At 56.2% G+C, this 23,051-nt stretch overlaps 8 protein-coding genes across 8 annotated transcripts; 3 read left to right on the top strand and 5 right to left on the bottom strand.

Moving 5' to 3' along the window:
* Positions 1 to 476: 476 nt before the first annotated feature.
* On the top strand, positions 477 to 1,794 carry PHSY_000970 (potential glycerophosphoinositol permease; the record flags this gene model as incomplete). Its single annotated transcript, XM_012331602.1, has 3 exons — positions 477 to 536; positions 630 to 859; positions 1,353 to 1,794. The coding sequence occupies 3 exons, from the start codon at positions 477 to 479 to the stop codon at positions 1,792 to 1,794; spliced, it is 732 nt and encodes a 243-aa protein (XP_012186992.1).
* Positions 1,795 to 1,901: 107 nt separating this feature from the next.
* Positions 1,902 to 3,530, bottom strand: PHSY_000969 (potential glycerophosphoinositol permease; the record flags this gene model as incomplete). Its single annotated transcript, XM_012331601.1, has 1 exon — positions 1,902 to 3,530. One exon carries the CDS (start codon positions 3,528 to 3,530, stop codon positions 1,902 to 1,904), a length of 1,629 nt encoding a protein of 542 aa, XP_012186991.1.
* Positions 3,531 to 4,749: 1,219 nt separating this feature from the next.
* Positions 4,750 to 6,360, bottom strand: PHSY_000968 (hypothetical protein; the record flags this gene model as incomplete). The annotated part of the gene is made up of 1 exon (XM_012331600.1): positions 4,750 to 6,360. One exon carries the CDS (start codon positions 6,358 to 6,360, stop codon positions 4,750 to 4,752), a length of 1,611 nt encoding a protein of 536 aa, XP_012186990.1.
* A 2,726-nt stretch (positions 6,361 to 9,086) lies between these two features.
* Positions 9,087 to 9,698, bottom strand: PHSY_000967 (hypothetical protein; the record flags this gene model as incomplete). Its single annotated transcript, XM_012331599.1, has 1 exon — positions 9,087 to 9,698. One exon carries the CDS (start codon positions 9,696 to 9,698, stop codon positions 9,087 to 9,089), a length of 612 nt encoding a protein of 203 aa, XP_012186989.1.
* Positions 9,699 to 9,776: 78 nt separating this feature from the next.
* On the top strand, positions 9,777 to 16,241 carry PHSY_000966 (hypothetical protein; the record flags this gene model as incomplete). Its single annotated transcript, XM_012331598.1, has 1 exon — positions 9,777 to 16,241. The coding sequence occupies one exon, from the start codon at positions 9,777 to 9,779 to the stop codon at positions 16,239 to 16,241; it is 6,465 nt and encodes a 2,154-aa protein (XP_012186988.1).
* Positions 16,242 to 16,801: 560 nt separating this feature from the next.
* On the top strand, positions 16,802 to 19,723 carry PHSY_000965 (C6 transcription factor; the record flags this gene model as incomplete). Its single annotated transcript, XM_012331597.1, has 1 exon — positions 16,802 to 19,723. One exon carries the CDS (start codon positions 16,802 to 16,804, stop codon positions 19,721 to 19,723), a length of 2,922 nt encoding a protein of 973 aa, XP_012186987.1.
* Positions 19,724 to 20,049: 326 nt separating this feature from the next.
* PHSY_000964 (hypothetical protein) lies at positions 20,050 to 21,132 on the bottom strand (the record flags this gene model as incomplete). The annotated part of the gene is made up of 1 exon (XM_012331596.1): positions 20,050 to 21,132. The coding sequence occupies one exon, from the start codon at positions 21,130 to 21,132 to the stop codon at positions 20,050 to 20,052; it is 1,083 nt and encodes a 360-aa protein (XP_012186986.1).
* A 627-nt stretch (positions 21,133 to 21,759) lies between these two features.
* On the bottom strand, positions 21,760 to 22,956 carry PHSY_000963 (branched-chain-amino-acid aminotransferase; the record flags this gene model as incomplete). The annotated part of the gene is made up of 1 exon (XM_012331595.1): positions 21,760 to 22,956. The coding sequence occupies one exon, from the start codon at positions 22,954 to 22,956 to the stop codon at positions 21,760 to 21,762; it is 1,197 nt and encodes a 398-aa protein (XP_012186985.1).
* Positions 22,957 to 23,051: the final 95 nt, after the last annotated feature.

Here is a 23,051-nt window from a genome sequence, read left to right as displayed (position 1 = left end):
CAGTCTGATGCCAGCGTTCACCCGCAGATACCAGTCGTGCATCCTATGGTTATCTCGGTCTGTACTGTATCTTTGCTCGATCCGGCAATCACCAAATGAGATGGGTGTTTATCGACGCCAAGGATGAAGTCGGTCTTCAGCCCGCCTCCAATTTCGTCAGCGGAGGATTTTGTCCGCTACTTGGCTGGAAGCTGAGCTCTGTGACCGAATGCTCTGGGGCAGTGTCTTAGGTGGGGGGAAACAACAACCTCTTCTTGGCACATCGCACTGCTTTGTTGGCGAGGACAATGCTCGTCGTCGGAAAGCGTTCTTGGCAGGTGAGGCAATCCGACGATGAGAAGGGCTGACCATTGATCGCCTCACAACATGTCGGCCCTCGTAAGCCTATAAAGTGTCCGCCTTCCCCTCGCCTTCCTTCTCCTCACCACCAACGCCAGCCCAACACAGTCAAATCACTTTCGAGACATCTTCGCAACATGAAGTTCTCCATCCTCACCCTCCTCCCCGCCATCCTGCTCGCCAGCAACACCTTCGCTGTAAGTCTGCCTCACCTTTTCGCCGCTTTGAACCTCTTCCACAAACCTCTTACCTTGTCGAAACTCTCCCCTCCTCCTTTCCATGCCTTGCAGACTCGTGTCACCTCCCACCACGCCCCTTCGCGTCGGGACAACCGAACCACATGCACCCAAGAGATGGTCTCCGACTTTTGGGCCTACTCCAAACCCCCCCACGCATCAGCCGTCGTCTGCTATCGATCCGACTCTGACCGTGTAATCCGCGACACTTCTGCCGATCACTACAAGTATATCGCCAGCCGGTATTGCACTGAGTTTTCGTTCTTGCAGGATTCAGATGTCGAGTAAGTCCTTTCCCCCTTCCCTGCATGAAAGAAGAACAAATTTGCTGATCTTTTGGTGGGGAAACAGGTACGATTGCTTCTACTTGATCGGTGCTAATACGTTCGAGGCTAAGGACGACGCTGGTTACGATAACTTGGCGATCCTGAGCGCTCCTGGAAAGTGTACTTGGAGCAACAAGGTGCTGGACTGCAAAGCATAGACCGCAATCTCGGTAGATCCTAGGTCTTTGGTTTCGAAATAGAAGATCGTCTGCGAACCACATCGTGTCGAGTTCAGAACCAGGAGATTGTGCTCTGCACCGTCGCCCAAATTGTGAAATTGTGATGCACGACAGTGTGTGTATACCCTCGAAGGCCTCTCGGAGGGGGAAACGAATGAGCAACGGTGAGGGTAGAGTCACTTTCGGGGGCAGTTTCGAGAGGTGGTCAACAGCACAGACCTCCTGGTTCGCCTTGCAATCCTTTCAGACCATCACCGAAAACAATGCTGCAGGCGATTGTGCTTCGATGTCAATAGCAGAGACCGCTCATTGAGCGACACGGATTCCTCTTATGGAACCGCCGGACTCTGGTTCATCTACGATTTCATCGTGTTCCCCCTCGGACTTTTCTCTGGCACTACCATCAGCATCGTCATCAAGAAGCCCACTTTGCTCAACATCGCCGAACGTGAACAGTTTCCCTCACACCTAGGATCCTGCCAGGGGAATGTATTCGTGTATCCGGAGACGAAAGGGGCTCTCTACGAGGCCAATGGGGAAACTCGTTCCGCACAACAAGCTGGATGTTTGCTGATGAAGCCGACGCACGCACACTGTCAATCCTTCAAAATGCCAATATCCTCAACACCACCGGAAACCACACAATGCCGATGCATGAAGGTGCAGCCAACAATACCCGTGAAATGCAAAATCCCATTGATGCAGAGCAAATAAAGTTCTACGGATATGCACGATAACAATGACAGTGCAAGGCGCTTTTTACAGGAATTCCCTTTTGGACAGATTGACGTATCGTCCATTGTCAAGATTCGTTTGGGCGTCTAGTTCGAAGCCTTTTCACTGAGCGCACTCTCCTCGTCGCTCCTGGACAGGTCGCTGGCATCGCTGGCGTCGCTGTCCTTGACCCTGCCCAAGGCAGTCTTGGGATCGGTGATACCTTCGGTGCCATCGCCAATCTCGCCCTGCCAGCCGTTGTCGACCAGATACTGAAGCCAGGCACGATCCTCTTCGGCCAGATCAAACTTGGTCGGTTCGGGAATGCAAAAGTAGACGAGTACGATACCAATGACACCCAAGATGGCAGAGATGATGAACACCCATCGTTTGCCAAGGTTCTGTTGGATCGGGATGAATGCCTGGGTGCCGACTGCGGCACCTGTCTTTCCTACCGCAGCGGAGATTCCATAGAACGTTCCTCGAAGGGCCGACGGATACACCTCTGCGGAGGTTAAACCAATGTTGTTGCCTGCTGAAAAATTGCCGGAAGCAGCGAGCAGTCCAAAGAGGACGACAAGAGAAGCAGCGGACGAGGTGACCTTGTCGTAAGCGCATCCGATGATGAGACCAAGGACCAAGAAGCCCGACAACCCGATCATGAAGCTGACTCGGCTGCCGAGCTTGGGCAGCAACAGAACGCCGATAAGAGTACCAGGAAGCCCAAGGAATGAGAGGAGGAACTGCCACTCGGCTACCTTGAGCAGGGTAGGGTGCTTGATGACGGTGCTGATGATGGTACCAGAGAACACGCCAAGGGGGAACACTACAAAATCGTAGATGAACCATACGCCAGCCGTGCCCAAAAGCCTCTTCCAGTACTTCCTGAGTGCCAGTTTGTAGGGGACCTGTTTGCGCATGGCAGTTTTACGGTAGAGGGACGAGTTGAGAACGAGCATGCGGAAGTAGAAGATGATGAGCGGGAAGAGCGCACCGAAACCAAAGACGACACGCCAGATGATGCCGAGATCCCTGAAACCGGCGGCGTCCTTGGTATCGTGATAGCCAGTGATCTTGAGGACGATCATGAAGAAGCCAAGCGAAAGAAGAGTGCCGAGACCGAGGACAAAGTTGGTCACGAGGATGAAGACCTGCGAACGGTGTTTCTTTCCGAGCCTCTCATTCGCAGCCTCGGTGGCGGAAGTGGAAGAGGCAGGGTACTCTCCTCCGACACCGACACCAACGCAGCCACGAGCGATCGTGAGCCACCAGAACATGTTTTCGGGCTTGCCGTCGACAGGATAAGCAGCAGTGGCGAAAATAGCGCCAATAACGAGGAGAGCGGTGGTGAGAGTGACGGCTGACTTGCGTCCGACTCGATCGCAGATAAGACCAACGGCAATCTGACCGATGATGGCGCCGACGAGCGAAGAGTTGGAGATGCGGGTCGAGATGTCCGAGGTGTAGACTTTGCTGCCGTAGCGAGTCTTAAAGACGACGTTGGTCATGGTCATCAACGAGTTCTGGTAGCCGTCGGACAGCAAGGCGCAACCAGCTGCCAGGATGAGCAGCTTCGAGTTGTTGCTGCGAGGTTTAACGACCACATCGTTCGTGGCGGCAGCGACGACCTGGCTGTCATCAGCGTTAGGGGTCGACGGGTCGGTCTTGCTCTTGATCAAGTCGTCCGAGTTGGCGGTGGTCGAACGGCCAGTGGCCGCCAAGGTTGGTACCTCCATGCTGCAGGGTGAAGACGGCTTGGTGAGTGTAGTGCGATGGTGGAAGTAACAGGGTCGATTTGGGCGAAGCCTACAGGGGTCTTATATGAAAGAGGTTCAGCGATTCTTGGGACCCCTCTGCGTATGACCGCTACTGCATGTCTGCTTCGCAAGTGGGCTTAGCCGTCCACCTTGTGCAATAGTCAGGAGCAGAAATCACTCGCCCGACGACCTGCTTCGGTTCAAGGTTTGGCCAGCCGACGGTACTACCCTCTGGACCGCTCGGCATCTCTGGGCGGAGAGGAATCACGCTAAGCGAGGATTCATCGAACCCTCTAAGCGAAGTTGAGTTTTTTTGGCGTTGCCGTGTGCGTGTGTGCACTGGACAAATTCGAGCTGTCGAGTTTGGCACGTGTGGCCAACCGCATCGGCACACCAAGTACACGTTCCTTAACCTCACGATTAAAAAATCCCCCCTACACGACTTTGCTTTTCATCATTATCTTGAGTTGGAGGGGCCAGCTTCCTGGAGGTGGCCGGCGAAAGAAGCAACGTTTCAAGATGAAGAGCTCGGTGAAAAGTCGGTTCGGTCAACTTTGGTACTCGTAAAAGTGTCAGGTTGGGCGGTGATGACAACGTGTTCCAACGGGATGCTTTCACCCGTGCGGTCCAGCTTGCAAAAGTACAGGCAGTTTGCAGAAGTAGAGGGGTGCAGAGGTATCGCAGGGATGCGGATAGTTAATACAGAAATGCAGTGGTGGTATAGGGATGCGGTGGTGGAAGGGGCCCAGGGTCGACAGATGGAGAGCAAGACTGTTTCGGCACGATCGGAGTGTAAAAACACCGGTCGACCCGGCGGCAGACTTTGCCACCAGACGGTAGTACCGAAGCATCTCGCCGCGGAAATTTCAAGGCGTCTATACACGTGCGCGTTGAACTTCGTCCACCTCTCATCCCTACCTACCGCACTGTGTTGACCGTCCTGACCGACCACACTTGTCATTAAGGTACGCGAGCTTCTACTCTCCACCGAAACACGACCGTGGTTGCATATCCTGTAGTATCAACGTGGCGAACTTCGGTACCGTCTGCGTGGTCGACGACATTGAGGCAAAACGTGCACGGCCGCTCAATCTGGGCCAAGTGTGCCACGATGAGCGAAAATAAGAGTAATAAGCAGATTGAGCTTGAAGTCAAGTGTAAACATGCAAGTACAGGAGCACTTTGAGCCTATTAGACTTCATTTGGTTGCGGCGATGCGCGCCCTCAACCTCGCCTCGAGCTTCTCCATCATCTGTGCCAGTCCTTCATCTTCTCCAGCTACACCACCTCCAACACCTCCCGACGCCGTCATCGGCTTGCGTTCGGGCAGGTGCAGATCCTCATAGTATACCGCCTTGCGCGTGTGTCCCATCCTCCACAGCTTGAAAGTCTTGAGCATCTCCTTCATCTCTTGCGTCACCGGCGAGTCAGCCGACGTAGAGGCAAGCGCGCGCAGTCGAGCTTCGCGCACAGCTCGGATCCAGTTGACCTGACCACGAGGCAGGTAATCGTTCGAGTAAGGCACCTCGCTGAACCGGATCTCCTTCATCTCCTTCTGTCCTACGCACGGTACAGTGGCTAGCTTGGTCGGTTGTGGCGATGTCGCCGGCCACATCCAGTTGTACAGTCGGCTGAGCACTCCAGGAGCCGCTGATGCGTTGCTTACCGCGCTCGCACCACTGACGGGGCAGACGGCATCCCACGACTTGACAGGTACCTGTGCAGTCGCAAAGGGACAGCCGGGCTGTGTGCGCAGAGGCACGTCGAGGAACGCATCCAATGTCCTGATCAGAAGCGAGTGATCGCCCGACACACCGTCAAAATCATCCACACCCCAGCCGTGGAATCCCTGAGCATGCGACATCCATACATCCTTCTGGATCTTTTCTTCCTTGAGCGTATCGAAAAAGTGACGGAATGCGGCCTTCAAAGCGATGTGGCCCTGCTTGAGCGTGTCGGCTGCCTGCTGCTCTTGACCTTGCAACAACAACGTCTGGCATTGAGCGATGCAACGGTAGAGCTCCAGCGAAATGCGCTCCATTTCGTAAAACACAAAGGCGTTATATCGCTCTGCATTGATTACCGACTGCTGAGGCATGTGTCGCATGTTGGAGTACGCCAGTTCGAGATCACTGCCATGTGGAATCACGTTGACCAGCGTCATGGAGAACAGGCATCCACCGCTAGACTCGATCCCGTAAAAGTCGTTGAGCCATCGGAACGGGGCCTGGATGGATTCTGGGAAAGCTACGGACTTTTCGTCTTGCGCCATAGCGACCACGGGAAGGGTTCCCCATCGGTAAAGGTGGATGAGGTAGGCTGTACATGCCAAGAAGCCGAGTCTTGCATTGACCCCGAGTGCTGGTAGAGTGGCCTTAACTTGTTGCACGTCGATCGAAGCCAAGGATCGTTCAAGCCAGAGGCGATTGTCGTCGATCCTTTGTCTGAGCTCGGCGTTCGTATAGTTGGGACGAAGCTGTGGCGAGACAAAGCGTGGTGGTGCCTGCTTTGCGATATCGTCGTATGCATGAAGACACACCGGCCACGAGTCGCGGTATGTTGGTTTTGGTGGCCAACTACCGCCTCCTTCTGTGCGGATCATGTCATCGAGCGCGGATGTTAGACAGCCTGACAGCGCGGTCGAAACTTTGGGTGCTAGGTCCGCAGCAGAGTCCAGTGGTTCGTCGAGAACCGAGGTGGCTGAGGAAGAGAGGTACGAGCTGCTGTGTGTTCGGTAGTCGGGCGTCTCGAGCGCTGCCAAGGAGGAAGCGGAGGAGCTGCGACTGCTGGATGCGAGGGAACGAGACATGCTTGCAAGCTATGTCTGCTGTATGAGCGAATGACAAGAGTGCAAAGCGTGCTGATCGATAGAGCTTGTGATGTGTGTATCAGGCTGGTGGTGGTAGTGACTGCTGTGCGATGCTGGATGCGGTGCTCGATGCGAGGCTGAAGGAATACTGATTGCGCTGCGAATGCTGTGAGAGACGGGAACCGAAAGGATGATGGTGGATCCATAAAGAGAGAGAGAGAAAGAGAAGGGTGGGATGCAGGGGTGATGAAAGGATGACGGACAATGCTGATGAGGCAATAAGTATGCAAAGGGGCCGCTGTCAAGTAGCCGAGAGCGCAGGGCAGAGCGAGACACCAGTAACACTGCGGTACACTGTGGTGCAGAGGCGTCATCGGCTTTGCCGAATCCACGCAGTGCCGTGGTTTGCACCACAGGATCGGTCGTCCCGGCAGAAAACAAGAACCACTCCTCTGAACCTTCCATGACTTAGCTCACCCTTCCGAACCCATGCTCGAGCTCTGGCCGCCCACCTTGACATGCAAGCGTATAAGCTAGAGCGTGAGTGTGATACTGTAGCTATCCCACAGTGAAGCGCGGCGTCGGCGTTGCGCAAAACTTAATTTGGCGAGGACGCCGCACCGCAGAGCTACAGAAGAGCGACAGTCGCAAACGAGTTCGCTACTACCTGTAGCTACCGATAGTGCTACACGTCGTGGCGAAAGTCGAGCGTACAACGAGATATGTCGTCGCTCTCTCACACTGCCGCTTTGAGCTCGGAAAGGGTTAAGCCGTCATCGGCACCCGAAGTCGAGAGTCGCATGCCGCGCAGATCAACGCCAGGCACCCGTCAAACCCGATTTTTTCGTAAATTTTCTTTCGTTTATCTCGCCCGTTCGACTGACTCGGCGGCTTGTTTGGCGGATCGTGGTCGGAAAACGAATTTCCGAGCGTGCAGATCGTCATGCTTCTCTTTGCTCCTGTGTTTTTCTCTCTCAAAAAAGTCTACGCTCCAACGGCTATTTACGCTCCACTTGGTGCGGTCACGCGTGGCTTGAACGATAAGGGCGGCTATTTGCACAAGGGCTTTGCGTGGGCCAGCTCGCCTTGCTCCTGTTTGCTGCGAGTCAAATAGCCGTCGAAGGCGTCGTCCAGCATTGCACTGGCTGGACTGCGATGATGGTGAAGCAAAGCAGATCGGAAAAATGAAGCTTGATTGAGTAGAGTCGCCCCCGTTGCTGTACGATGGCTACGTCGTTTTTGAATTCCTCGACCGTTCGAGCCTGGCCTCTATTTTTTGCGCAACTCCCAAGCGAGACACAAATTGGCGATTCTCGCCTCAACCTCGCAAACTGCGGAATCCCTAAACAGTGGACTCCCGGCGTCGATCCGCTTCTTTCACGTGTTGCGCCGTCGGCGCGTGAGCGTATCGAGCATGCGCTTATCAGGGGCATCAAACATCATTACTATACTCGGCACACGACCGGCAAAGACTCACGCGGAGGGGAATTCATTAACTGATCAGAATCGGCGGAAGAGCGAGGTATCAAGGGACGCGATTCTTCCCAAATCACAGTCTCAGTGATGAAGGCTGCTACTTGCCCGTGCGATGGTCTCGTCGTGGTGAATGTCGCTTCGACCACAGTGCAAAGTGCAGAATTAGCTCGATCGATGGATCAGCTTGCTTAACGGTCGGAGCCACCGACAGTAACCGAGTGGCATGCTTTCCGAGACGCTGCAAAGACATCTATCGTAAAGCCACAATGAAGATGGGGGCCGTCAAAACAACTACACTCATGACCCTGCGTCTGAGGATGTCGGAAGGTTGCCGTCCGCCGATATACTTTCGCCACAAGCCAAGTTCTTGGAGATGTCAATTTTCGCTGTCCCTTCCGAGAGACGATGTATTGTCGTTTGCGTGCCTGTTACTGTTGATCTGGTCTGCTGTGAGAGTCATGTGTTGAATTCGGCTGCCAAAGATCGTCTGGTCACCAGACAATGCAGGGTCCAACCGAGAATCGCGCTAAGATATCGTGTAGCTGTCTACTTTGTCGACGGCTCGTTCGGCCCTCGATTGAGTCCATAGTCATTCGCAGATTGATCCTGAGCCTTCACACACGAGCTGCATGCCTTTCTCTTTGCTCTTGAAGGACTGCTTCTCGAACGATAGAGCCAGCCTCGCTAGCTTCATATCGTGACCTGACGTCAGCTCGATCTGCTACATCGCCGCCAACAGGTCGTGCGAATCCGATTCTCGTGATGAGATCTGTCCAGTATGGAGGAGTTAGGGTCCCTACTACCGGGCTCGACGAAGAGAGCAACGAGATCAGCCGACGATGATCGCCTTTCGCCGTTGATTCCTGGAGCATGATCGAAGAGGTCGAGAAATCGGCGAAGCAGGGATATGGTTTAACATGATTCCCTTTCTTCGGTGTTGCGTCAAGGAAATGTGGAGTGGTCGCGCGGACGCGGACGCGTAAATGACACAAAGGGTTGGTGCGGTGATTTCTTTGGTCAGAGACTGGGCTTGCAGATCACGACTTTTTCTACTTTCATACAGTCACACAAGGCACCTTCTCTAGAGTCACAAGCCCACCCACACACGCTCGCGCTTCTCAACGGCAAGCTTATTTTTGCCTTTTCTTTGGCTGAGCTGCGGCGGTAGACAGCAACTCGAGCTATTGTTCATTTCGGTCGCCAAACAAAATCGCAGAATCAATCTGCTTTCATCCAACAACAGTCGCCACCTAACGGCAACGGGCCGACGCTGCTGTCGAGCGCATCACGATCACATTCAAAGGCTGCGACGCAGCCATATCGACTCGGAGCAGCGACGATTGCGGTCGCTGTCGGCATTCAGGACCGCCATCGATATCCGCCACGACTCTCTTTAGGATCAAGCCTTCTGTCAATACTGGTTCGTTCCGCACAAAGGGGTCTAGCCATCCTGTTTCCCATTCCCCTTCCGCTTCCGCGCGGAGCCGTCTCCTGGCGACTCTCGTAACCGCACCGACTGGCCAGCGGCTCGTCTCGGGAATCGCATCATCGTCCTCAACGCCAACTAGGCTTTGTTTCTGGTCCGCATTCTCCTTTGTTTCCTCGATGCGGTGATCAGTTTTGCCACGCAGCTCCTGATCTATATAATCGTCGCTCCCGGTTGAGCTTTGTAGCAGCATCTTGGCCGTCATGCTGCTCTCGCTCTGTTGATGAGCTCCGTATCCACACAAGCTGGCGGCCAAACGGCTCGCCCAGCGCCGCCGCCGCTTCCCGATAACCTGCAACAACTGCTCGATCGAGTGCGCATCAGTCAAGCCGACGTCAATCTCTTTTCCGACTTGCTCCAAGCCGCTTGCAGCCATCTCGATTCGGGCAAGGCGAAGCAATCGCACATCTTTTGCTCGATAGCCAGACCATGTGATTTCGAGCTTGAAAGCTGCATGCTCCGCGTCTTCAGCTTTCGGAACAAGGACAACATTGATCGATGGAAGGCCCGCGTCACCTCTGCCATCTACTCAAACTGCCTCGAATGCTACAAGGGCTTCCTCAGGGCAAAGGACCATCTTCGCGCCGTCTACCTCTCCTCCTTTCCCACAGACAAGCTCGATGCCTTCTTTGCCTACCTCGACTCGGTCGAAGAGCAGCTCGCTCTTGACGTCGTCGAAAAGGCCAGAACCGCCTCCGATGGTGTCCCCCTAGCCAAGCTCGCGCGCGCCGAAGTTTACGCTGTTCTCACCCTGGTTGCCTCGCCCACAGCGACCAAGCTCAACGATGTCGTCAAGTCCGTATGGAAGAGCGATCAGCTCAGCAATCTTCAGGAATTGCCCGCTGGTCTGCTCACCCTCTGCATCGACGAGAGCGCTCTGATTCGGTCCTTCGCTGCTAGGCCTATGCTCTTCCTCAAACCGCTTGCTCCAGACATGGCTTCGCTAGGCATCTTTGCTCAGGCTCTGCGCCGCGTTCAAAAGCGTTTCTCGGAAGATGGAGCCGAGGCAGACTGGTCGCTCCTCTCCATCTTGCTCAACGCCGCTCCTCCTCTCGCCGCCCCGCTCACCCCCGCAATCCTCAGCCATGTCCATGACCGGCACGACCGTTTTGGCGACGTCCTTAAGGCCTATGCCACGCTTCTCAAGCTGCGAGGTCCTGCCATGTGGAGTGGCGACGACACAGCCTCTGTGTCTGCTGCCGATAAGGACGACGAGTATGCTACCGTCATTCTTTCCGGCATCCTCGACAATCCGTTCTTCATCCGACCGCTCTTTGAATCGCCACAGTCCGTCGCCAATCCGCGCGAAAGGGCTCTCTTCTTCGGCTGGATGCGACCCCACCTCGACACCCTCCAGTCGCACGGCGGTAAGCTCTTCAGCGAAGCAATCAAACGCATCGCCAACTTCCTCTTCGAACGCATGCAGCAAGGCCATGTCCCTGCCGAGTGCCGCGCTGTCGCGTTCACCGAGGCCATTGATCTCGTCCTGAACCACTCGGACGAGGCCAATAGTAGGCAGGTCGTCGACCTCTATGCCTCTCCCATCTCCCGCATCGCCCTCGCCGACGACAACAAGTCAGACCAATCCACGCGTAGTGCTGCTCGCGACCTCATCGCCCAGGCCTTCGCCAGAGACGCCCAGACGCTCATGCGCGCTCTCTTCAAACTTTCGACCATATCCAGCAGCAACAACGCCAAGTGGAAGGAGCGGGCGCGAGCCCTGCGCGACAAAAAGTCGGTTGCGTCGGCCGAAGCTTGCTACCAAGAGTTTGCGCGCCAAGACTACCCCATCGTCGAGATCTGCACAATGCTTTGGAAGGAGGTCTATAATGTGACGCTCACAGGCACCTCCCGTCATGGTGTCAGCATCCTTCTTGGCGCTGTCGCCCGCATCGCCGTCTGTATGCCACCCTCCCTGCAGACCCACACTCTCAAGCCACCGTCCACTGGGACCAATGCTGCCTATGAGGCCTACGTCACGCGAGTCAGGCAGTCGACAGCATCCATCCTGACTGCTTTCCGAGCAATGCGACGCCCTGACTTTGGCGAGCGCCTAGCCGATTTCGGCGAGCTCGCTCGTGAAGACGAGGTTCAGCAGCTTTGCACTGGAGATGCCTACAGCCTCCTGCTTGTCAACCTTTGCCCCGATCCGGACGTCTATCGTCCAGCACAGAACCTGCTCCGTCAAGCTTTCAGCACCGTCGAGAGTCGTGCAGACTGCTTCCGCATCTTGTTTCAAATCAACCACGCTTCGTCGCTTCGTGCGCTCGCCGACTACTTGGAGCAATTCATCAGGGTTACTGGCCGATTCGTCGAGGCCAATGAGCTCGCCAAATGGATGGTCCGAAGCTTCGCCGACATTGTCAACGTGCTCGCTGGCAGCACCGATGGCCTCTTGCGACCTGGCACCTCATGGACGCTCATCGAGGACCGCTCAACGCTGCAGGCTGTAGCTCTCAAAGCGCCCATCATCTGGCGCCTCATGTGCGAGAGCGTAGCTTCTATCTTCAGGCGCACTCCCTCATGGTCCACCTTGCTGGCCCGCGAAGAGATGGTCGCTTGGTTCCGAGACGTGACCATCTTTGCTTCCGAGATGGTCGATGCCCTCGCCGTCTTCCGCAACGTCGTACGCCAAGCTACCGAGGCTCCCGCTCGATGGTCGGGCAAGACCTCCGGCGATGCCGACATGGATGGCTTGGAATCAGCCGAGGACGAGATGATGGTGCATGCACTGGCTCTGCCCGTCGAGTGTGCCACCAGTTGGCTGCGCATGAACGATGAAGACATCCTCCGCGAGACTCACTCCTTCATCCTCAAAGCGCTCGACCAATTCGGCGTCGAGCACGATCTGCCGGCCAAATCCAAGAAGAAGATGCTTGACTTCATCAACGAGCAGATGGAGATCAAGGATGCGGCTTCGCGACACACGCTGCTTTCGCTCGACGAGCTTGCAGATCTCAAGGTACGTCTCGATCCCAACGCTGGCATCATCGAGATCAGCGATGAAGATGACGACACCGCAAGTGCTGCTTCGGACACCAAGGTGACCCAGTCTACATCCGCAACGCACGTATCTGCTCCACCGGGTACATCTCCGGCTGCCAAGGCGTCCTCTTCGACGTCCGCCGGATCCGCTCGATCTAAGCCAGAATCAGACAACTCGCATTGGTGGGCCGGTGTCGGTAATTTTTCAAAGCTTACCAGCAGTCAGGAGCGACGCAAGAATAAGTTGAAACAGTCGAAACTCAGCTTCGCCAAAGTGGATCCCAGCGACATCATCGACGTTGACAAGGACGATTCCTCGACCCCGACATCCAAGAAGCCCATCACGCATGATTTCACGCGACCGAAAGCCGCACCAGCCTCTGCCCCTTCCGCGCCCATCAACGCCTATCGAGGGGCTGCTGCGCGAGGCGTCTACTCTTCGGCCAGCGCTTCGTCGGCGACATCCCGTGGCAGCGTTCCCAAGTCAAGCACAAGCACAGGCAAGATGGCCCAGCTACGTCAGGAGCTGGGTGGCGCAAGCCGCTCATGGAAGCAGCATCAGCAGAATAGTCACGCACGGTCCGGTGACGCGCGTTGGGGTCGCAATCACGAAGACGATGTCACGGTCAAAGCACCTGCTGCCGTGAGCAGCGTCACCGGCGCCCTCATCAACAAGATGCCTGCACCGACCACCGAAGCGGCAAAGGCAGCAGCGGCTCGAAAAGCAGCCGGAGCTGAAAGCGATTCCACCGCCTCGTCCTCTTCTTCCTCCGAGTCGAGTGACGAGGAGAGTGAGGCCAAAGGGCTGGCTGCGCTTCGTGCCAAAGTGGATGGGCCACGCGTGCCAAAAGTGACCCAGCCGCAACGACGACAGATCGTGGTCAAGGAGGATTATCACATGGAGCGTGCTCGTCGCGAGCGTGCGGATGCTGAGCGCAAGCGCATCCTGCGCAGCCCTCCCGACTTTTCTGCTTTGCATCGAAGCATCCTGACCTGGGACTATTCCCACGACGCCAACCGTCCTCCCGCTCTTGCCGGCAAAGATCCTGAGTATCGACGCATCCAGCCTCACTTTGGCAATGCGAACGACTACGGTTCTGTGTTTGGCCCGCTCCTATTGCTCGAATGCTGGGCGCAGTTCCGCCAAGCCAAAGAGGAAGCCGAGACATCCAAGGCGCCCACCGTCCCGCTCGAGGTGGCCGGAAGGTCAACCGTGGACGCCTTCGTCGATGTCAACGTCACGATCCCGCCGGACATGCTTCCGCCTACCGAGTTTTTCAACGACACCGAGATCGTGCGTCTCAAGGAAAGAGTACCCGCCATCTCTGATAAGCAGCCCAGGATCATCTTGGCCAAAGTCGAAGCTTTCAAGCGTCACCCACAAGGCCATCAACTGACGCTGCGGTGCTGCCTGTCTCAGGACCGTCAAGGAGTCAGCACCGCGCTGGTGAACCGGTCCAAATGGGAACTCAAGAAACTCTTTTCGCTGACGACCCTTCACCGAGAATTTGCAGCGCTAATGGCAGCGCCGTATTTCGATCTGTTCGCCGACATTATCCGCGCGCGTGTCGCTTCGAAGGTGACGCTCTCTGGCGATGAGGTCAAGAAGGCCATGCAAGGCTACCAAGTCAATGAGCCGCAAGCTCGCGCTATCCTGGGATCTTTGGCAACCGAGGGCTTCTCGCTCATCCAAGGTCCTCCAGGTACCGGTAAGACCAAGACCATCTGCGCCCTGATTGGGGCGTTTGTGTCGAGTCGCAAAGGTCCTTCGACATCTGTACAAGCCGGACAGAACCAAGGCAAAGTCGGGGCGACCAAGAAGATCTTGCTCTGCGCCCCGAGTAATGCTGCCATCGATGAGGTTGCCAAGCGAGCGAGGGCTGGGATACGTCTTGCCGATGGCAGAACTATCCATCCCAAGGTCGTGCGTGTCGGCAGAGACGAGACCATGAACGTGAGCGTCAAGGACATCTCGCTCGAGTTTCTCATCGATCAGCGGCTAGAAGGGGGCACTGCTTTCGACACCAACCGCAACGGAGGCAACACTGCCGACCCCAGTGCGTTGCATGCCGAGATCCACAACCTCAAGATGCAACGAGAGCAGAAGCAGACAGAGCTCTCGCAAGCGCGAGCTGGTGGTGGCCAAGCTCTTGTCGCGCAGCTGGAGGCCGAGATCCGAAACTTGTCGGCCAAGAGGCTCGGCGTCATGTCCAGGCTGGACGAGGCCAAGGACAAGCAGCAGAGTCAGCATCGGCAGCGAGAAGCAGACCGTCGACGGGCTAGGATGGAGATTCTAAATGATGCCGACGTCATTTGTACCACGCTCTCAGGAGCTGGCCACGAGATGCTGAGCGGCGTCACTTTCGACTTTGAAACAGTCGTCATAGACGAAGCCGCTCAGGCCGTCGAGCTCAGCACACTCATCCCGCTGCGATACGGCTGCAAACAATGCATCATGGTCGGAGATCCCAACCAGCTCCCACCGACCGTCATCTCGCAAGAAGCAGACAAACTTGGCTATTCGCAATCGCTTTTCGTCCGGATGTTCGAACGCTCGCCGCAAGCCGTGCATCTGCTCAGCATCCAGTATCGAATGCATCCAGAGATTTCAGTTTTCCCGTCCAAGGCCTTTTACGACTCGAAGCTGCAGGACGGACCTGGTATGGCGGAGCTGACGCGCCAGCCGTGGCACAAATACGAGCTCACGCGTCCGTTCAAATTCCTTTCCATCAAGGCACAGGAGTCGCCCGGCCGGATGCATTCAATCATCAACAGGGAGGAGGCTAATGTGGCGCTTGCGCTCTACGAGCGCCTGCGCATTGACAACCCGAACGAGAACTTCGACTACCGTATCGGTGTGGTGACCATGTACAAAGCCCAGGTGTTTGAGCTGAAGCGGACCTTTCAGCAGCGCTATGGTCTCGACATCGTCGAAAGGATCGACTTCAATACCGTCGATGGCTTCCAGGGCCAGGAGAAGGACATCATCATCCTCAGCTGTGTCCGATCCGCCTCGGAGCCGCGCAGCATCGGTTTCCTGAGTGACCGACGACGTCTCAATGTCGCTGTGACGCGTGCCAAGAGCAACCTATTCGTTATTGGCAACGCCGAGCATCTCCGTCGGGGCGATCCCATCTGGGACAGGTTGGTCACCACGGCCGAGCAACAGGGAGCGGTCCAGTCCGTCACCGTTGCGCTGCTGCAGAAAGGCGATCGTACCTTGGCCAAAACCCACGCTGGCATCGAGCAAAAGCGGAGCTCCGTCGCCGTGGCCGGGGCTGGGCATGCCTCTCAGCCGAAGCCTGCGCACCCTCCCGGACCACCTCCTACCAGGCCACCTCCGATGACATCGCCGGCGCCGACGACGTACGCGTCTCCTCCTGTCGGCCCGGTGACCCCATCTGCACGTAGACCCATGCAGAATCCTAACGGTGAAATGACTGGCAGAGCTGCAGGCGAAGACAAGAAGCGCAAGGCTATCGTCGTGGACGATCCCAAGATGATGCCGAAGAAGCCTCGCGTATCTGACGAGAATCTCGGCCCCGGCAAAGCGCGGACCGCAGCGCCGTTGCCTCCCAAACCGGGTAGTGGCGGCAGTCTCGCCAATCATCGAGCGAACGCAAGTCCCAAGACCAACGGAAGTGCGCCTATGCGAGCGCCTCGATCCGCTGGGACAGCGAGCGAGCTTCCAGCAGGCAAACCTCGCGTCCCTCATCATCAGAGTCCGCAAGGCGTGCCGCCGGGCATTCAGAGAAAGCCAGTAACTCCAACAGGCGTCAGTCCTCGAGAAAGTGTGCCAATCGGCGTGCCAAACCGGGACCGAACAGGCAACGGCAGCCCGAGAGGACTAGCGGCTCTGCCTCGTCGGCCTGCAAGCCCTCCCAAGCCGTCGAATGCCGCACTCAATGCGTTGTTCGTTAAGAAGCGCAAGTAGTCGGCGATGATCAACCCAGTCCGGCAAGCTTGCTCGGGCGCCTCAAGCTTGAGCGTCAAAGCTCTTAGCCTTCTACGGTCTCATTGACCACAACACTGCATCCAGCATTCAGCATCGAACCAAGCCATTTGTATTTATAGTATCTTCATCATTCAATAATGCCAACGCATGAGCATTCGATCATGGCCGACCGCGAAGAACAGTTGCAGGTTTCTAGGGAGAGGAAACGCTGGTCTGGTCATCGTCTGAAAGTTTCATCTGTTCTATCACGAACGTGAGGGCACGACGTTCGCAATGATGATATCACAGTAGAGCGAGGGTGAGGAAGTCAGACGTCGGAGCGGCCGACGAGCAGCCTAACAGAGCCGAATTGTGGTGCCGCGCCAATTCCGCGGCGCAATTGTGACCTCGCACCAATTTTGTCGTGTTCGTGCACACCACCATCACCATCATCGTCATCATTGTCACACACACACACACACACACACACACACGCACACTGTCTCTCTCTTCGGCACTCATACGGACGTCTTGCAGCTTCAGGCTGGACTCCCGTGGCGATGGCAGACAAGCCGAGAGGCTTGCAGGTGGCAGCGTATCGGTACAACTGCCAACCGTGCAAGCAACGTAAGACCAAGTGCGACCGCGTCAAACCGTGCGCAAGTTGCCATTTGAGAGGCACGCAGGACAAGTGCTATGCGGAAGAACATGATGTTGCGACTTCGCCGACGAGTTCGGCTACGAGGGCGGCGAGGCCACACAAGAAGGCGAGGTTCAGCGAAGCGGATGCAATCGCCGGTAGTACTTCCAGACTGCCATTCCACACACCCTCGCCGCAGAAAGCATCACCCTCGGGGCCAGCAGCGATGACACCAGTAGCTTCGACCTCCTCGTTGGCACAGGAAAGGACGAGTGCGATCCAAGATCATATCGCTTTGCTTCGCAGCACGATCGACCAGTTGGAAGCATCCATTCTTCCAGGTTCCGGAAGCGGCAAGCATCCCTCATCTCACTACAACGATATGGAACCGACTTCGGATCTTGTCTTGACTACAGAACCTCGAGTCGTATGGGCAGACGTGGCGCATCTCTTCCCGCCCAAGCGCGACGTCGAAAGGATCTTGGAATACTTTCTGAACGAGATGGTCTACATCATGATCCCGGTCCAAGGGAAGCAGTTCTGGCGAGCGTGGCTTCGACTCAGCCAGCCCAGCGCTCGAGGCTCGCCCGCATGGCGTGATCGGGACCATGATGTCGAGCCCGAGCCGCCAGGCATCTCACGATCGATGGTAGCAAGCTTGCTCATGTGTCTTGCATCCACCTCTTTCTTGATACCGCAAGCAAGGGAGCACGAGCTCGAGCTGACCTTTGGCATGGCCGAGCAACGCGACCACTGGATCACATGCGCTCTGGCGCTCGCTCGATGCGGTATCAGCTTCCACAGGATTGGGACAGCTGACCAACAGCAGCAGCCGTTGATGCACTATGTCGACTCTACTCTCGACACTTCCTTGGACAGGTTCGGCTTCGATACGCTCGCCTGCCGAGTCTTTTCCTTGATCGGAATGAGCGAGATGGCATACCAAGTCAACGGCGAATGCCTGCGTCGAGCGGTCCGCATCAATCTCTTCGACGAGACCTCACCCAAAGCTGCCGAACTGTTTACGGTCGACGACGACGAGCTGACGGACGAGGAAATCCTGCACATGAGAAGGAGGATCGGCATCCAGGCAGTGGTCACGGAGAGATGGACCTGTCTCTACACGGGCCGACAGCCCATGATCGACGAAGACGCAGAGACACTGCCCACGCCGGCGGCTAGCGAATGGTCCGAGATCGAAGATCTTACGCTGCTCTTCTCTCGTTTCGTGTCCAAGCTCCGAAGACTTCCAGCACAACTCGCCAGCCTGACGTCGCGCAAGCCTGGCGATTGGTCGTCTCAACGTGCACGCGACCAAGAAGCGGTCCAGCTTATTCTTGACATCGATCGCGGCCTATGCTCGGTCTACGATCCATCGCTCCCACGCGCCTCCACCGGCGGACGATCCTCCTCGCAGATCCTCGCCGAACTGCCTGAGATACTGGAGCGCAACCAACACCTGTCGATGAGCGATGCACAGCTCAACCAGATGCATCGCGACTTTGCCAATGCGCTCATCATGACCTCCTCGTGGTTGTCGTTGCGTTGCCTGGTGACGAGCAATCTGATGTTCGTACCGTGGGTCAGCGATGTTGCTTCGCGGTACTGTGCGTTGAATCTGGCGAGGAGGTTGATCGAGTTGTTGCCGAGTATTTGGATGATGACCAGCTCGCCCTACGTGCCGTTCAGCTCGAGCTGGATCAGTCGACATCTGTTCTTGGCGTGCACCGTGCTGAGTGTTCCCATCCTCGGACAGGAATCGGCAAGCGCATCGTCTACGCAGGCATACGTGGATAAGCAAGGATCATCGCACGAAGACGGCGCTCGGACAGGCGAGTCTGCTGGCGATGCAACATCAAGCGATAGACCAAGCGACTTTGCACCATCCCGGATGCAAAGCAAGCAGATCTTTTCCAAACTCTCGTCCAAAATCCTCGACGGCAACAGCACCTCGAAACGACTTCCCGCATCCTCGTCCGTCGATCTCGACTGGTTCTCCGGAAAACTGGTCGAGATCGCATCGCTCTTCAGCAAGCTTGCCGAACGCGGCGATCAGACGGCAGGTGTCAATACGAAGCTCATCGATATGTTGCTCAATGGTCGAGCCGAGCTGCGCGATCGGGTGCTGCTTAAATGTGGTCAGAAGCAGAATCGCGCTCTGAACATGCAGCTGGTCAACGGTGGTATGGGGCGAGACGGTGGTGGTAGTGGTAGTATGGGTAGGATTGAGAGTCAGAGGGATTTGACGACGTTTGTGAGTGCAGCGAGTGCGGGAAAGAGTTCTCCGAGCAGCACGGGGACTAGTCCTGCGGTCAATGCTGGTGCTGGATCGCCGTCAAACAGCCGCAGCGGAGGTGTGGGTGGTGCTGCTACAGAATCTGGGTATGGCAGAACGAGCAAACCGGGTAGATCAAATGCGAGAAAGGATTTTTTGACGACAAACACTCGGGAACAACTGGCTTCCGAGACCCACAGAGTCCAATCCCCCAGCCTTCACGATCTAGCCAATGCAGTGGATACCTTTACCAGCAGCAACCACACCACCACCCACGCTTCGTCCACCGTCAACACTCCACCTTTACCCTCCTTCTCACCCCACCCTTCATACCTCCATCACCAACAGCATAGCACCAACAGCAATACAGCGACATCAGCAGGAGGAGGAGGGATCGGATGGGATTGGGATAAGACCTTCTTCCCTTCTCCCACTCCGGGCAATGGCGCGGCGTCGATCAGTGGCAATTCGTCGTCAGGAGGAGGGGACGTTCTGGCCAACGTTCCGCTGCTGTTGGACACGCAGGATTGGTTGGCTATTCTGGATGGGGTTGATATCCCGCTCTAGCCCGTGTGGAAATGGTAGATGCATGTGGAGATCGTGGATGGTGCAAATGCGAGATGCGCTTCTCTCGCCATTGAGCTTTCGCTGTGCATGTGTGCGTTTTCGAGTTTTGTGCTTCAGATCGGCTTGAGCATCATTGCGATAGTGAGCAGGGAAAGGCGACACGACCACGACTTTGCGCGTTCCAAAAGACACATGCACGCCGCCCAAAAGACAGCTCACTCGTTCAAAAGCACTCGACCGGAACACAACCCGCGCTGCTTCCGAACTTCAACTTACTGCAGTCCCATGATGGAAGAAGTCTATCTACATGACGTCCCGGCAGGGCTTCAAAGCGGTGGGATGAAATCCGAGATCCTATCCCTCGCGTTCTGAGCGATACACTCTGCGATCCAAGTGATACTCCTGATCTCCTGCTCCTTCAACTTCAACCAGGCGTAAAACACGCCGAACTGGAACTGCGTGATGGTGAGGATGCGGTTGAGCTGGACCTCGAGCTTGAACATCTTGTCTTCCAACATGTCTGCGTTCGCCTCTCCTCCTCCCGAAGAGGATGGGTTGCCACCTGCGGAGGACGCGGACGAGTCGAAGAAGGAGCGGTACTCGGGGACGTTGTCGCACACGGCTTTGACCTGATCCAGCTCGTCGGCTTTGGCGAGGACATTGTTCCCGGCGGGGAAGAGTCGGCCGATGTTGGGGAAGAGGCGCGCACGGTCCTCTTTGGAGAGGGATGTGCCGAACGAGTTGATGGTGATGTTGATGGTTCTGCGATCCGCTTCGAAGCTGAGCAGTTCTGTCATAGTTTGGCTGGTGGTACCTCCGAGACTCTGGCAGAATTGATAAAAGTCTTCCAGGTAGGCCTTGTACAGGGTATTTCTGATGATCTCGATGTTGAGGTCGTCGAGATCGGAGGCAGAGATGCAATCCCTAAAGTAAGGAGCTAGTGGGGTTTCGACGAGGACAGAGTTGTAGAGCTCTTCGACGGTAGATGCGACGCACAGGGCGGGCATCGTATCAAAGACACCAAGTGGATGGCAGCGTTCCAATAGCTCGTGCGTGTCCCTCTCATGGAGTGTGCCGGTGATGAGTAGGATGACATTGTCGATCATGTAGGCGTAGGTCATGTAGTCCAAGAACTTGCTCAAAGGTTGAGTTGCATTGGTGCGCAGATATTCAAACTCTGCCACGAGCTTACGCGTGGCCTTCTCGGCGATGGTGGAAGTGGAGATGGGGCTCGGCTCGTTTTGGAGAAAGTTGCCGTAGTCGGTGGCCTGAAGCTGCATCTTGAAGTCGTCGAGGGTCTCGCATTGTGTCAAGGACTGGTAGTGATTGGCGGTGAGGAGCGATGTGCGGTAGCCACGGACGACACCCTCGAGGAAGCCGTGGTCGACGTTGAATGAGATCATCTCCATGATGGGCAAATGGTTGTGTGTGGTCTCGACTGGATGTCAGACCAACGAATCGGAGGATACGACAGAAGGAAGCGGCTGCGCTAAGATTTTACAGATGAATCTTGCTGATTCGACGTTGGCCGATGGTGGCGGACTGCTGGCGTGATTGTAACACGATGTTGTGCGAACGACGCAGAGTGTGTGCAGTGTAATCGGGTTTGCCAACGCTCGCGAGATTGAGAGGAGTTACGGGTGACCCGAGCAACGGTGAGATGGATGATGTGACGATGCAGAAGATGCCAAAGTGAGCTTGCTCTGTTGCTTCCGCTGCTCCTGCTGTTTGCTGCTGACTTGAAATAATGGGCTGCGATTTTTGTGGTCCAGGCGCAGTCAGAAGTGCGTGTGTGGCATCGACGCAGGGGCCTTGCCATCCGCCGAACTACCGTATCACTTGCAGATGAAAGGGTCTAACACATTTTTAATTTTACACAACCTCAGTTCTTCAACTAACTTTCCAATGCATCTTGCATTCTGGCGCACACACTGACCGAAGCCCACAATCGGCTCAAAGTGAGGATCCTGCATTGTAGATCGGGTCTGTATTTCCGGCTACCATTGCGGGGCTGTCTACGATCGTGTTGGGCACCCCTAAGCAGACAAGTTGGCATCCTCGGCAACGATCCCCTCCTCAGGCCACAGCCATCCAAACTTGTCGGGCTGGTCACCGCACTGGTACGATGTCAGCTCGTCGAACAGTCTTCGCGCGCATTCGCCCGCCGTCTGGCCATCGCCAAAGTCGATGCGCTTCACCTCATTGTCCGACGGGAAGGTGTATTTGGGTCCATCGCGAGACAGCTTGTCGTGCACCAGCTGCGGCTTGTGCGAGTTGTACGACATGGATCGTACGGGTGTGATACCGGCTGCGGTGCCGGCGGCCATGAACTCGACGAACTTGTTCTGCTTGAGCTCGTCGAATGCTACCTGGCGCAGATCCACCTTCCAGCCGCACAGCTTGTCGGCAATGTCGACAACGCTGATCTTGGTGACCGAACGCAGAATTGAGGTGCTGTCAGGAACGACCAACGTCACCTGCTCGCCATCCTTCTGCACAGCGAGTGCATTCGACGTCGAGAACTCGTCCACGTACGTGTGCGATGCAGAATCCAGGTGAAGCGTGATGGGGTATCCTTGCTTCTTGGCTGCTGCAGTGGGTGCAAAGACGGGTGCGTAGTTGCCGCCAAGCTTAGTGTGACCGGTACCCATGGGTGCGGTGCGGTCAAAAGTGTCGAGCACAAATCCGTCTACCGCGGGAATGTCGGCGCCGCTTCCGTACAGCGAGCCAACCGGCGTCACCCACACCAGGAAAGTGAACTCGTCTGGGCTACCCAACATGAGCATCGGTCCGGTCGCCAGCAAGAGAGGTCGGATGTAGAGAGCACCGCCCGACGCATTCTTCTTGTAAGGTGGAACGTATTCGAGGTTGAGCGCAACAGCCACCTTGATGGCTTGCAAGAAGAGCTCCTCGGGCAATTCAGGCATGGATGCCATTCGAGCGCTCAGGTTCATACGCGCCCAGTTCTCCTGCGGTCGGAACACGCGCACCGAGCCGCTCGCCGTGCGGAATGCCTTGATGCCTTCGAAAGCTTGCTGTCCATAGTTGAGACATGGCGCAGCCGCATGCACGTTCAGATGGCTGTCCTTGGAGACCTCGAGTGCGCCCCATTGGCCATTCTTGTAGGTGACACGGACCAGACCGTTGACGTCGCGCTCCTTGAAGCCGAGCTTCTCCCAGTCGATGGACGTGGAAGGGTTGGTGGCGATGCGACCGTTTGAGGATGTCGACATGTTTGCAGACGTTTGGAGGGATGACTGAGGAAGAAAGGGAAGGACTGAGCCGCAAGTCAATGAGTGACAAGAATGCTAGCACGGTAGCACTTTTT

Source organism: Pseudozyma hubeiensis (genome assembly GCF_000403515.1).
Source record: "Pseudozyma hubeiensis SY62 DNA, scaffold: PHS13, whole genome shotgun sequence".
Taxonomy (NCBI): domain Eukaryota; kingdom Fungi; phylum Basidiomycota; class Ustilaginomycetes; order Ustilaginales; family Ustilaginaceae; genus Pseudozyma; species Pseudozyma hubeiensis.
The sequence above is the reverse complement of the archived record's forward strand: the minus strand, read 5'-3'. Positions and strand labels throughout refer to the sequence as shown.